The sequence below is a fragment of the Hevea brasiliensis genome, chromosome 11 (assembly GCF_030052815.1).
Source record: "Hevea brasiliensis isolate MT/VB/25A 57/8 chromosome 11, ASM3005281v1, whole genome shotgun sequence".
Classification (NCBI taxonomy): Eukaryota; Viridiplantae; Streptophyta; class Magnoliopsida; order Malpighiales; family Euphorbiaceae; genus Hevea; species Hevea brasiliensis.
In genome coordinates, this window is record NC_079503.1 from 9206324 (window position 1) to 9217115 (window position 10792).

The 10792-nt window shown below is 35.7% G+C and overlaps 3 protein-coding genes across 7 annotated transcripts; 1 reads left to right on the top strand and 2 right to left on the bottom strand.

The window, feature by feature from the left end:
* Window positions 1–399: 399 nt before the first annotated feature.
* Window positions 400–2961, top strand: LOC110645455 (thermospermine synthase ACAULIS5). 2 transcript variants are annotated; one of them, XM_058129822.1, is made up of 11 exons: window positions 400–671; window positions 905–971; window positions 1103–1197; window positions 1387–1489; window positions 1578–1666; window positions 1766–1922; window positions 2004–2079; window positions 2162–2220; window positions 2327–2463; window positions 2561–2679; window positions 2916–2961. In XM_058129822.1, the coding sequence occupies exons 1-10, from the start codon at window positions 532–534 to the stop codon at window positions 2637–2639; spliced, it is 1002 nt and encodes a 333-aa protein (XP_057985805.1). In that variant the 5' UTR covers window positions 400–531; the 3' UTR covers window positions 2640–2679; window positions 2916–2961. The 2 variants fall into 2 exon arrangements, with proteins under 2 accessions (XP_057985805.1, XP_021654335.1); XM_021798643.2 differs by lacking the exon at window positions 2916–2961 and having other exon boundaries at window positions 2561–2886.
* Window positions 2939–3410, bottom strand: LOC110645457 (uncharacterized). The gene has a single exon (XM_021798644.2). The coding sequence runs from the start codon at window positions 3408–3410 to the stop codon at window positions 3039–3041; it is 372 nt and encodes a 123-aa protein (XP_021654336.2). The 3' UTR covers window positions 2939–3038.
* A 1488-nt stretch (window positions 3411–4898) lies between these two features.
* LOC110645454 (mechanosensitive ion channel protein 10) lies at window positions 4899–10471 on the bottom strand. 4 transcript variants are annotated; one of them, XM_021798641.2, is made up of 8 exons: window positions 10245–10471; window positions 9778–9905; window positions 8005–9471; window positions 7745–7865; window positions 6925–7218; window positions 6621–6823; window positions 5619–5930; window positions 4899–5093 (listed from the first exon to the last, which is right to left on the bottom strand). In XM_021798641.2, exons 3-7 carry the CDS (start codon window positions 9456–9458, stop codon window positions 5666–5668), a joined length of 2337 nt encoding a protein of 778 aa, XP_021654333.2. In that variant the 5' UTR covers window positions 9459–9471; window positions 9778–9905; window positions 10245–10471; the 3' UTR covers window positions 4899–5093; window positions 5619–5665. The 4 variants fall into 4 exon arrangements, with proteins under 4 accessions (XP_021654333.2, XP_057985807.1, XP_057985806.1 ...); XM_058129824.1 differs by lacking the exon at window positions 10245–10471 and having other exon boundaries at window positions 5627–5930; window positions 9778–10219; XM_058129823.1 differs by lacking the exon at window positions 10245–10471 and having other exon boundaries at window positions 9778–10218.
* Window positions 10472–10792: the final 321 nt, after the last annotated feature.

Consider the following 10792-nt stretch of genomic DNA (forward strand, 5'->3'; position numbering starts at 1 on the left):
CTAGTGGCCAATGGGATATACTACAACCCACTCAGGCGCAGACACTACAAGGTCAATTAATGAATAAAGATACTGATGAAAATAAAATAAAAAAAAAATAATTATCCCTAAAAAGATTATTAAAAAAATCCATTGTCCAGCAAATAGAAGCCAGGTGTCATTCATGTTGTCCACGTGCCACTGCCCACCTGAGTGTTTGGGTCCCACCATTATCCCACGCGGACTGCTCTTTTTCATATTATAAAATAGTAAAAAAATCCAACTCACGTATGGCCAACTTTACGCACGCTTAAAATCCATCCTTACATAAACATTCATTGCCCCTCTTTTTATAATCTCCCCCTTGTCTCTCTCTCTCTCTCTCTCTCTCTCTCTCTCTCTCTCTCTCTTCAATTGTGCCTCTATAAATTGGAGTCCCTTTCTTGAGTTTCTTCCATATCCCATTTTCTTACTTTCTTAATTTTTATATTATTAATATCCTTTTTCTTTCTTTGTTTAAATTAAGATCTTGTGTGTGTCTTTTTGGGCATTATGGGTGAGGCTGTTGAGATTATCTACACAAATGGTTTCTCTAAACTTTGCACCCAACCCACTCCAAATCATGATCATTCTTCCTCCTGGTATGAAGAAACCATTGATGATGATCTCAAATGGTCTTTTGCTTTGAACAGGTTTGTTTTCATTCATTATATACCACACCTCCTCTCCCTGTCTGAAAAAATAATGCAGCATATTGCATTTTTTATTTATTCAATTAAAGTTTGAACTCGAAATTTTACCATCTTGAAAAAGATTTTAATATTATTAAATTAAAATTCATTGATATATTAATAAGTAAATAATTTTTATTTGAATTCGATTTATATGGATTAAAATATAAATAATAATAAAAAAAGGTCAACAGTGTTCTACACAAGGGAACAAGTGAGTTTCAAGACATTGCTCTCCTGGACACAAAGCGCTTTGGCAAGGTCTGCAACTGTTTCCACTATCTTGTACAGATGATTTTATTAAAATTATTTTAATTTGTCACTATTAATTAAATATTTTTTAAAAAAAGTTAAAAGAAAAATGTATTTTTGAGATTAATATTGTTGCACAGGTGTTGGTGATTGATGGGAAGATGCAGAGTGCCGAAGTGGATGAATTCATATATCATGAATGCTTAATCCATCCAGCTTTCCTGTGCCACCCTCTGTGAGTCTCTCCCTTTTTTAACATTCACTTCATCCACTATATATAGTGCAATCCCTTTATCCTATTTTTAATTAGATTATGTTAATAAATTTTAAAAGATGAAATTAATCCATAATATTATTTTTCTCTTGGAGAAGAAAAAAAATGAATCGTTGTGTTCATCTAACGCGGGGTAATAATTTAACGCAGCCCTCGAAATGCGTTCATAATGGGAGGTGGGGAAGGTTCAGCTGCAAGGGAAGCCCTCAAGCACAAGTCCATAGAGAAAGTGGTCATGTGTGATATTGATCAGGTAATTAAAATAAATAAATTATTTTTTGATATAACCTTTTAAACTGCGCACAAAATCATAATCTCTTTACATATTTGTATTTTTGCAGGAAGTGGTGAATTTCTGCCGCGCATATCTGACTGTAAATCAAGATGCATTTTGCAACAAGAAGCTTAATTTAGTCATTAATGATGCCAAGTAAATTTTAGTTTCTAATTTCCTATTTTTTGACAAGGCTTTTTGTTAATAATCACGTGAAGCTGAATGGGTTAAATTTTATTGATTTTTCTGTTGGAGGGCTGAGTTGGAGAAGAGGACTGACAAATTTGATATCATAATTGGAGACTTGGCTGACCCAGTTGAAGGAGGGCCTTGCTACCAGCTCTACACTAAATCTTTCTATGAGCAAATTCTCAAGCCTAAGCTCAATGATAATGGCATCTTTGTTACTCAGGTAGGAACCCATGTTTCTGGTGGACTAAAAATGGACTATTCTTTAACCCTAAATGTCAAAGAACTGTGTTTCGTTGTGCAGGCTGGACCTGCAGGCATTTTCACCCACAAGGAGGTCTTCTCCTCTATTTACAACACAATTAAACAGGTCTTCAAATGTAAGTATCTAATTAAAGGGTGCTTAATTAAGTAATTATTATGTATCAAAAGTATTCATAATCTCCTCTTTTACATGCGCAGATGTGGTAGCTTACAGTGCTCATGTGCCATCTTTTGCTGATACATGGGGATGGGTCATGGTACCTAAATGCAAATTGATAATTTCTATAGAGTTCATTTATCAATGATTATTTTTATCAATGATTTTTTTTTATTTAATATTATATGTTTGTGTAATTAATGTAGGCCTCAGATCAACCCTTCTCTACAGATGCTGAGGAGATAGACAGGAGGATTGAAGAAAGAATTGAGGGTGAATTACTTTATTTGAATGGTGCTGCATTTCTCTCCTCTGCCACCTTGAACAAGACTGTTTCTCTGTCGTAAGTTGCTCTTTTTTCTTTCTTTCTAGTGGAATCCATTAGCAAATAGGTGATCAGACAGGCTGACTAAGAGTGTTAAATCTATTTGTTGGTTCAGGCTGTTGACTGAAACTCATGTCTACACCGAGGATGATGCAAGATTTATTCCTGGGCATGGACTGGCTTACAGAAATTGAGGCTTCAACTCCAAGCCTGTGGGACTGGAGAGGGGGGGAGGTGGGAATTGCTGTATAGAGAAAAAATATATTTACGTGTTTCAAATGTCTCCAAAGAAATCAAACAATTGTTGAAAGTGCTTGCCTTTTGAGATTACATATTATTGTAGCTTCATTGGGATGTTTATAGGACTCGATATCTCAAAACCATGTGAAAACTTTTGTCTAAATTTTAATCATTTATGAGGCATTCCTCCATTCAGATAAATGTTGAATTATTTTCATGGATTAGTGCAGGTATCTCTTCAACATAATACATATGAACTAAAACATTTTTTCCCAACTTGCATAAGCTAAAAGGTTGCAGAGTACTAGACATTATAATCTGGCAAGAAGAAACTTTCAAGTTTCTCTATATGTTCAGCTTCTCTTAACAGGATCAAAGTTGGCAACCGCAATAACAGCTCCAACGAGGATACCAACTACAAGCCCACCAGCTACTATGCTCAGCAAGAAGTTCTTGAGAGATGGAGATATGCCAGGTCCTGCTGCCTCTGCCACCTCTGGTATAACCACTGAAGCTGTCAACACTGCTGCTATTAGTCCTGTCACAGCTTTCTCTTTTAGATAAGCATGCAGTTCAAGCTGGCCTCTGGATTTTGGCTTTGTGGAGAAAACCACCTTCGATGGCCTTACAGGAAGCAGCTGAAGGAAGAATTGGGAGTCTGATGGTTGTGTTGATATCCTGTGTGTAGCTAAAGGTCGTGATATAGCCATTGAAACTGAGGGCATTATGTGCCTGCTTATTCTGTATTTTGTTTTGCTTTCTTGCTTAGAAGAAAATTCAAAACTATTGGGGTTTGGCAGAAATAATAAAGATTTTCAGCTGATGTGTCAGTTTCATTCGATCCTACGTGGCTAATTCTTAAATGGATTAATTGGATAAGGTTATCTGTATGCTTTAGCTTGATTGGCATGGAAATGGATTTCTCTTGAAGCTTTGATCGAGCAATTATCACTTTGGATACATGCCGTCTTTACCTGAATATTCTTATTCAGATCCGATTCATCGTAAACTCGCAAACAGCTTATTTAAGCAGCCTAAAGGAAAATTAAATAAGGATAGGAAAATAGTTCCTTGTCCAGTAGGGATGGTAATGGGTTCCTAGTCTCCACCCGACCCGCTCCACAGCGGACTACACATCCAACTTCTCTCTCTTTTTTTTTTTTTTTTTTTTTTTTTTTATATCTTTGCAAGACTACACATTCAACTAATTGCCCAATTTCGCTCCGAAAATATTATATTATTATTTTTTATTAAAATTGTATTACTTTTATATATTTAAATAACTATATATTATAATTTTCACTAGAAAAATTCATGTATTAAGAGTATATTTTCAATTTATAATTTTTTTTAATTAATAAATAAATTAATATTGTATAATAACAAAATTTAAATTTAAATTTTTAAAAAAATTCCACAGAAAAACCCGACTCGCCCCGCATCCTCCTAACAGAGAAATTTTCACCCAACCCCAAATCTTTGCCAATCCTAACGGAGAAGTTCAAATCTTTGCGAACTTAACAGAGAAGCTTTCACCCAACCCTAAATCTTTGCGAAACAAGGACGAAGAGAGAGCTAATCCCGCCCAGACGCTCCAATGCCATAATGCACGGTAAGACCTGCACACAACCGTTTCGAAGTAAAATGCTGCCACCCATTTAAACAGTGTGCAACGAGAAAAAAAAATGATGCACGATCAAATTTTTAAAAATAAATAAAATTTAATTTAAAATCTTAAGATATTCAAAATTTAATCAAGAGTCTAAAAATAAAATAAAACAAACCAACTTCGTTAGAAAAACTTCACTAAATAAATCTAATACTTATATATAATAAAAATTCAATGAACATTTATAGAGTACTAAATTAAAATAAATTAAAGAATTATAATTTAAATATAAAATATATTTAAAGATCTAAATTAAATAAAAATAATATTTTAAAATTTTTAATATATTAAAAAATATTAATTTAATTCACCTAAAATTAAAAATTTTTATAAAATATAAAAAATATAAGTCTTCGAGCATCACATAGATTTACGCACCGCATTAATTTGTGATGTAACAGCTCAACCCCTGCTTTGGCATAATTCAAAGAAAAAAAAAATCCAGTAAACACAAAGTAAACATAACCATGTTTCCCTGTTAGCTTTAGAGTAGCGCCTTCAAAACTTTAACCCAAGCAACCGAGCGACCAAAAAAAAAAAAAAAACCAAAGCCAGGGAGCTAATTTCACAACAGGAAAAAGAGAAGTCAGAATAAAACATTCATCCCTATTTAAACATCTTCACAGAATACATTCTATCCTCCAAGTGACAAATTGAATGCTTGGATTTGTTGACTGGTGTTCTGGCATAGAATAGGTAAGTAGCACTCGTTGCACCATCTCTCCTTTGCATCAATGACCTGAGATGTACATCAGTATAGCAGCCAAGTTTATTCAATCAAAGTTAAAGAAAAGAAACGGTTCCTTTTTTTTTTTGAAGTGAACTTCCAGCACAGTTGGAAGCATGTGATATAGTTGTAACTAATAAATACATGACATATACACCATAATAATACATATTAAAAAAAGTGGCCACAATTGCAAATTTGATTTAAGTTAATTTTTTTTTATTATTAAACCTTTATCAGAAAAGCAACACATTGGCAAGATTACCTACTCAGTATGTTTTTGCAGATTAAGAAAAAAAGAGATGAATTTTGTTTTGGATTCTCTAGTCTGAATCCAAAAAAAAAAAAAAGAAATCATATTGCAGTTTAAGCAAAAGAACATAGATAGTGTTTTGGTGCCAACGAATGATGCCAATTTGGAAGTATAGTTCCAGTCCAAACAAAAATTAATATGTTAAAAATGAAATTCTAAAAATATAGATATGGCAAATTTGATTGTTATCTCAAACCTAAGCAAACAAGGGGAAGAATATGTACTTGGTTACTTGCAAATTATCCAGGAGCATTGAGCAACAATCTGTTTGTCACAACTGGAGATTCCGAGTTTCCGACCCGATATGGCTGAGATGAACTTGTTGGGGCAGAAGGTAGTATTTTATATTTAACTCCTCGAAAATCTTCTTTATCTCAATGACCAGTTCAGTCCGCCGCTTGTTTTTCTCTCCAAATTCTTGGAAGTTCATTGTGTGATTACAATAGAGAGCCATTTTTAACTTGTTTACATTCTCAATTTCCTTCACCACAACGCTGTGGTTAGGATGCCAGTGTTGGGGATTCTTCTCTAAGCACCTGATCAAAGAAGAGTAAACCATCAAAAAGGCACTGACAAAAACAAGGATACAAATTGATTCAATAGAAAATCACATCAGCTTCATAAGCTCAATACTGCTTCTCTCTGCATCTTTTGTCAATACAAATTTAATTGCGCTTGCTCCTGTTTTGAGATAATGATCCCAGTTTCTTAAAACTTAATAAATGCTTTGTTGGCTATGTAATTTCAAAACAAGATTAATGTTATATACAATGCCAGAAATTTTCACCTATTGAGATCCTGCAATCTCACCTACCCAACAGAGAAAATTAAATATGACTTGCTCGGAATGAGACCTGTACCAATTAATTAGCACATTCTTTTCTAAGAGAACTGCATCATAGAGAAAGATAACAATACTTCTAGTTAAGTGTTAATCACACATTCTTATATAGTGGATGGGTACTCCGCTCATGCAACCTTTCCCATCCAACCAGGCTCAGTCTCTGCACTTCATTGTGATTTCTGCTGCTGCTGCTGGAACAAGTAATATTGACCATGGGAAATCAATTTAGCCTGAGGTATTTCAACAACCCACCTAAGGATAATGGTTTCAGTCCAAGTGATGTCTAAGTATCCAATTTTAAGAGCCACAATAACAATGTTGTCATAATTGCTAACTACATGATGTTAAATTGACAGAAAGAACAAAGCTACAGTCAACTTACTTCTTAATTTTATCTTTCAACAATGCAATCTTCTCCACTGGAGTAGCAAAATCTATTGAGAACTCCACAGCATCACCCATGTTAGGGCTTCTGTAATAGTTGCTGATTGGCTTTGTAGCCAAAACAGAATTTGGATAGTATATCTTTTCATTATCAAGCTTCAAGAAAACTGTCGTTAAGATGTTCATTTCCTCGACCAACAACTGTCAAGTTTCAAATCAAACAGAGTGCATGAAGTTTTGTCAGCCTCAAAAGATGAGGAAAAGGAGAGAGAAAAAAAATACTAGAGACTGGTAGAACATACTGGCACACCGTCAATAACACAACGATCACCAACATCAAATGGATGCATCACAAAAACAAATATTATAGCTTCAAATATGGTCTTGCAAGTATTCCCAAACATAAAGGCCGCCACTACTAGCTGTGATGAGAGGACAACAAGCACTTTCGTTGTTGCAATTTCCATCAAGAGAAGCCAAATGACAATGGTCACAATAACCAGGATCACTGTCACCAGTTTGTTCAATTGCTTGACAGCTGTTTTGGTGTCACCTAATGCATGCGCAAGAGCTTTCCGACCCTTGTAAACCTTCACCTGTTAACAATAACAAAATCACTCCTGTAAATTAACAAACCTTGTTCATACCCAGTGGAAGTCTCTTTTATTACAAAGAATGGGGATGCTGAGCACATAAAACATCACTTCACTGTGTTAAAATGAGTATCCATCACTATATCAAAATTTCAACTAACTCAACAGAATAATCACTATAAGCATATCGTGATTAATAAATGTTGTTGAATTTATTTTGCTGCTGATAATGAAGCAGATAGAAGTCCATGAAAGAAGTCAGAATCATCTTTTCTCCAGTATAGAAAAGCATAGGTCCCATTGGAGTAGGACTCTTTGAAGGAAGTGCAGAGATAGTATCCTATCATGCTTCTTTAAATAACAAGGGTATAAAGATTTCGTAGTTACATAGCATATTGCAATATTAGAATAATAAGCAGAAATTAATGACCAAGACACATGAATCATGGTGCAATCCACTCATATGAGCTAAGACATCAAAAGGCAAACAACAATTCATGGTAGACGAGGGGAAAAAAAAGGATCTTGCCACCCAGTCTGTCAGAGCTTTTCTATCAATTTGTCTGTTCTCCGATACTTCAAACAATGGAAAAACAAGATCCACCTCCTCCTTAATCATGAACCTTAAGAGGTCCTCCTCATCAATGTACCTATTCATAAAAGAGAAAGCATTGAAAAGAAAAAAGACCAAACAGATAGAAAAATAACATAAGAACACCATAATCATCCAGAAACAGAGAAAAATAACATAAGAACACCATAATCATCCAGAAATATAGGTTTTCTCACTTCCAACCAGGCTTAGCAACATTCCTAAAAATGCGATAGGCAGCAGCAGTTGCTTCCATCTCATTGGTAATTTCTGTATCAGTTTGTTCGCCCACTCCACCAATGCTTTCATCCAATGTATTAGAGATTGTGGACAGCCCTGAATTTGTGACTGCATCAACCAAAACCTTCATGGTCCAAGCCGAAACCTTTTCTTGCTTCATCTTATGAACTACTCCCATATCAATTACCTTTTTGTCCTTTGTTCCTTTACCCTTTTTGGTACTCCTGAAGCTCAGTTGACCTGTGCTAACTGATTTCCCAACCCTCTCAGCCTCCTCTATAATTGGAGGCCCTGAAAGTGTTTGCAGAACATACTGATGAAAGACTGATTCTTGGATTCTATCAAAGAACTTGTTGACATGAAAATTAGATGCTAAAATCTTTAGCAATAAAGTCTTCAAAAGCCACAATAATGAGCCAATAAGAAGTGAAATAATGGTCCAAGTTACATATTTTAGAACCTTGGTAGCAGTCTCAGATCGTTCAACTCCACGATTGAATAAAAATGCCCAAGCAAGAAGAACCAAACCTATCCAAATAAACACTTGAACGCTCTTCTTTAACCCATAAACAAAATAAAGTACCTTCTTTCTAAGCAAAAAATTCCTCTCAATCAAAAAAACAACAACATGCATAAACCAATTAGTGACCAACATGCCAGAGAATATTACCATCACAAGCACACACCACTTCCAAAACTCCAAGCCCCAAATCATAGTCTTTTCGAGTTTCCCAACAGTCAAGCTTGCCACTAAGCATCCTATAATGCAAATAAATGCAACCCACTGAATCACAGGCTTGGCCCTCACTCTACTATGCTTCTCTTGACTCGATTCAACCTTCTTGATAACTTCCTCCACCTCATCTTCTTCATCATCTGCATGTCCTGGAGATGCCATCATGGGCGTTTTTGGATTTATGGAATTTGTCCTAGCAGTAGAAGCAGACTTGTTATTAGGTGACCCCCTATTAAGTGAATTGTTATAGGGTGAATTCCTGGCGATTTGTTCTTGGAGAGTCAAATTATCCTCTTCAAACGCATCAGAATCAACAGGATATGGCTGTTCTCCAAATCTTGACTTGGGTTTTGAGTACACTGACCTCGTGAGCGACCTTCTTCTAGTAAGATTTTCGTTGTTGGTAGGGATTTTGGGGGGCTTATTGGGGCTTGGGCTAAACCGTGAGATCTCTGGTGAAAGGTAGCTCATAGACAGAGATTTTGTAAATCCACCAGCATTTGATTCTTTCATGGGTGAATTAGGCCTGCTCTGCCTATGAGCAATGGTAGACCCTTTATTGACATTTGCAACTTCATCACTCGATATTGTTATTAGCACTTCTCCTCTATCGGCGGTTCTCTTCTCAGCCATGCTTACTTCGCCGCCCTTTCGACCTCTCTCTTTATCATCCATCGAAACCCTGCACCTGCATAGAGCAAAGTTCCACAAATAGGCCAAAATAAGGAAACAGAGAATAGGTAATCTTTGTGGAAACAACTTACGAAAACTAAGGATAAAATCATTTTTGCTGCTATGTATGTAGGATTCCTAAGAAAAAATAATTAAATAACTCTAGAATCGAGTTCATGAAACTTACAGCTCAAGTGAAAAAAAAAAAAATCAAAACTTTGCACAAAAAGCATTATACCCTCAACTTTTCTTTCCCATTTTTTCAAGGTTTTACTAATAAATATTTCTACAAGTCACGTTAAGAGATTTGCTTCAACATCACCTGAGAATCGAGAACTTTGTTGTTCACAAAAATGATGCAGTTAGGCGCCAAAAGACGGAGAAGCACATGGTGGTAATGATTAAACAATAGCAGGAACCGATACAGAATCCTTTGCCTGACAAAGACAACTGAGCAAGAGATCTAATCATTTGACGAGTACCACTACTATACAACTAGAAGATGAATAAAAGAACAAACAGGGGTTGGTGGCTTGATGATGCATTTGATTTGAATATTAGCGAACCCACAAAGTTCTTATCACATCCAAACGCCAACGAAAGTAACCTTTACCAGTTGAGTATGAGTGGGTTGGATGCAGGATGATGAAGAGAAAGCTAATACAATACAACTAGATGACGAAGAAATAAACAAACAGGGTTCAGTAGCTTGATGATGCTTCTGAATATTAGCGGGACCCACAAGTTTTTATCACATGCAAACGCCTGCCATTACCAAAGTAAGCTTACCTGTTGAGTGGGTTCGATGCTGGAAGAGGAAGAAAAAGCTAATAAGCCAAAACCATGGACGGACTCATAGATTAATGGCCACGATTTTCGTGTTAAGTAGAGGTGGAAGTTGAAGAAGGGGCGAGGAGCATTTTTGGGGAATGATAGTTGATGAAAATGTTAAAAAGAAGGGAAATTGGTAAATGGGGAATTACAAAGTCCATACTTTTGACGAAGCAGAGAGGTCCATATAGACATTAATTAGCACACTCTTCAAAACAATCAGCCCGACGACGATTTTTTAACGACAAAAGAAAAAGCGCTTTGCGGGCTTTCCATTCCAGGACCCTGAAGGAGGGTATTATTGTAGTTTCATACTTGTCTTGATTCTCCAAACAGACAGACTCCCTGCGCTATCAATGGCGTCTTTATCTGAAACGTGTCGATGGAGTTCTTTCGTTGTGTAGACAACTGTAGCCCATAAATATTCACAACATACGATTGAATTTTTCACGGTTGGTAATGGAATTTTTATGAAAAAAATAAAATCAAATAGGCTCACGTTCTTC

Coding starts and splice junctions, on each gene's coding strand:
- LOC110645455 (XM_058129822.1), top strand. CDS start 532: ATGGGTGAGGCTGTTGAGATTATCTACACAAATGGTTTCTCTAAACTT. Junction 972..1,102: donor ACACAAAGCGCTTTGGCAAG/GTCTGCAACTGT, acceptor ATTGTTGCACAG/GTGTTGGTGATTGATGGGAA. Junction 2,464..2,560: donor AACAAGACTGTTTCTCTGTC/GTAAGTTGCTCT, acceptor TTGTTGGTTCAG/GCTGTTGACTGAAACTCATG.
- LOC110645454 (XM_021798641.2), bottom strand. CDS start 9,458: ATGGATGATAAAGAGAGAGGTCGAAAGGGCGGCGAAGTAAGCATGGCT. Junction 7,866..8,004: donor GTTGCTAAGCCTGGTTGGAA/GTGAGAAAACCT, acceptor TTTTATGAATAG/GTACATTGATGAGGAGGACC. Junction 6,824..6,924: donor GTGTTATTGACGGTGTGCCA/GTATGTTCTACC, acceptor GAAACTTGACAG/TTGTTGGTCGAGGAAATGAA.
- LOC110645457 (XM_021798644.2), bottom strand. CDS start 3,410: ATGCCCTCAGTTTCAATGGCTATATCACGACCTTTAGCTACACACAGG.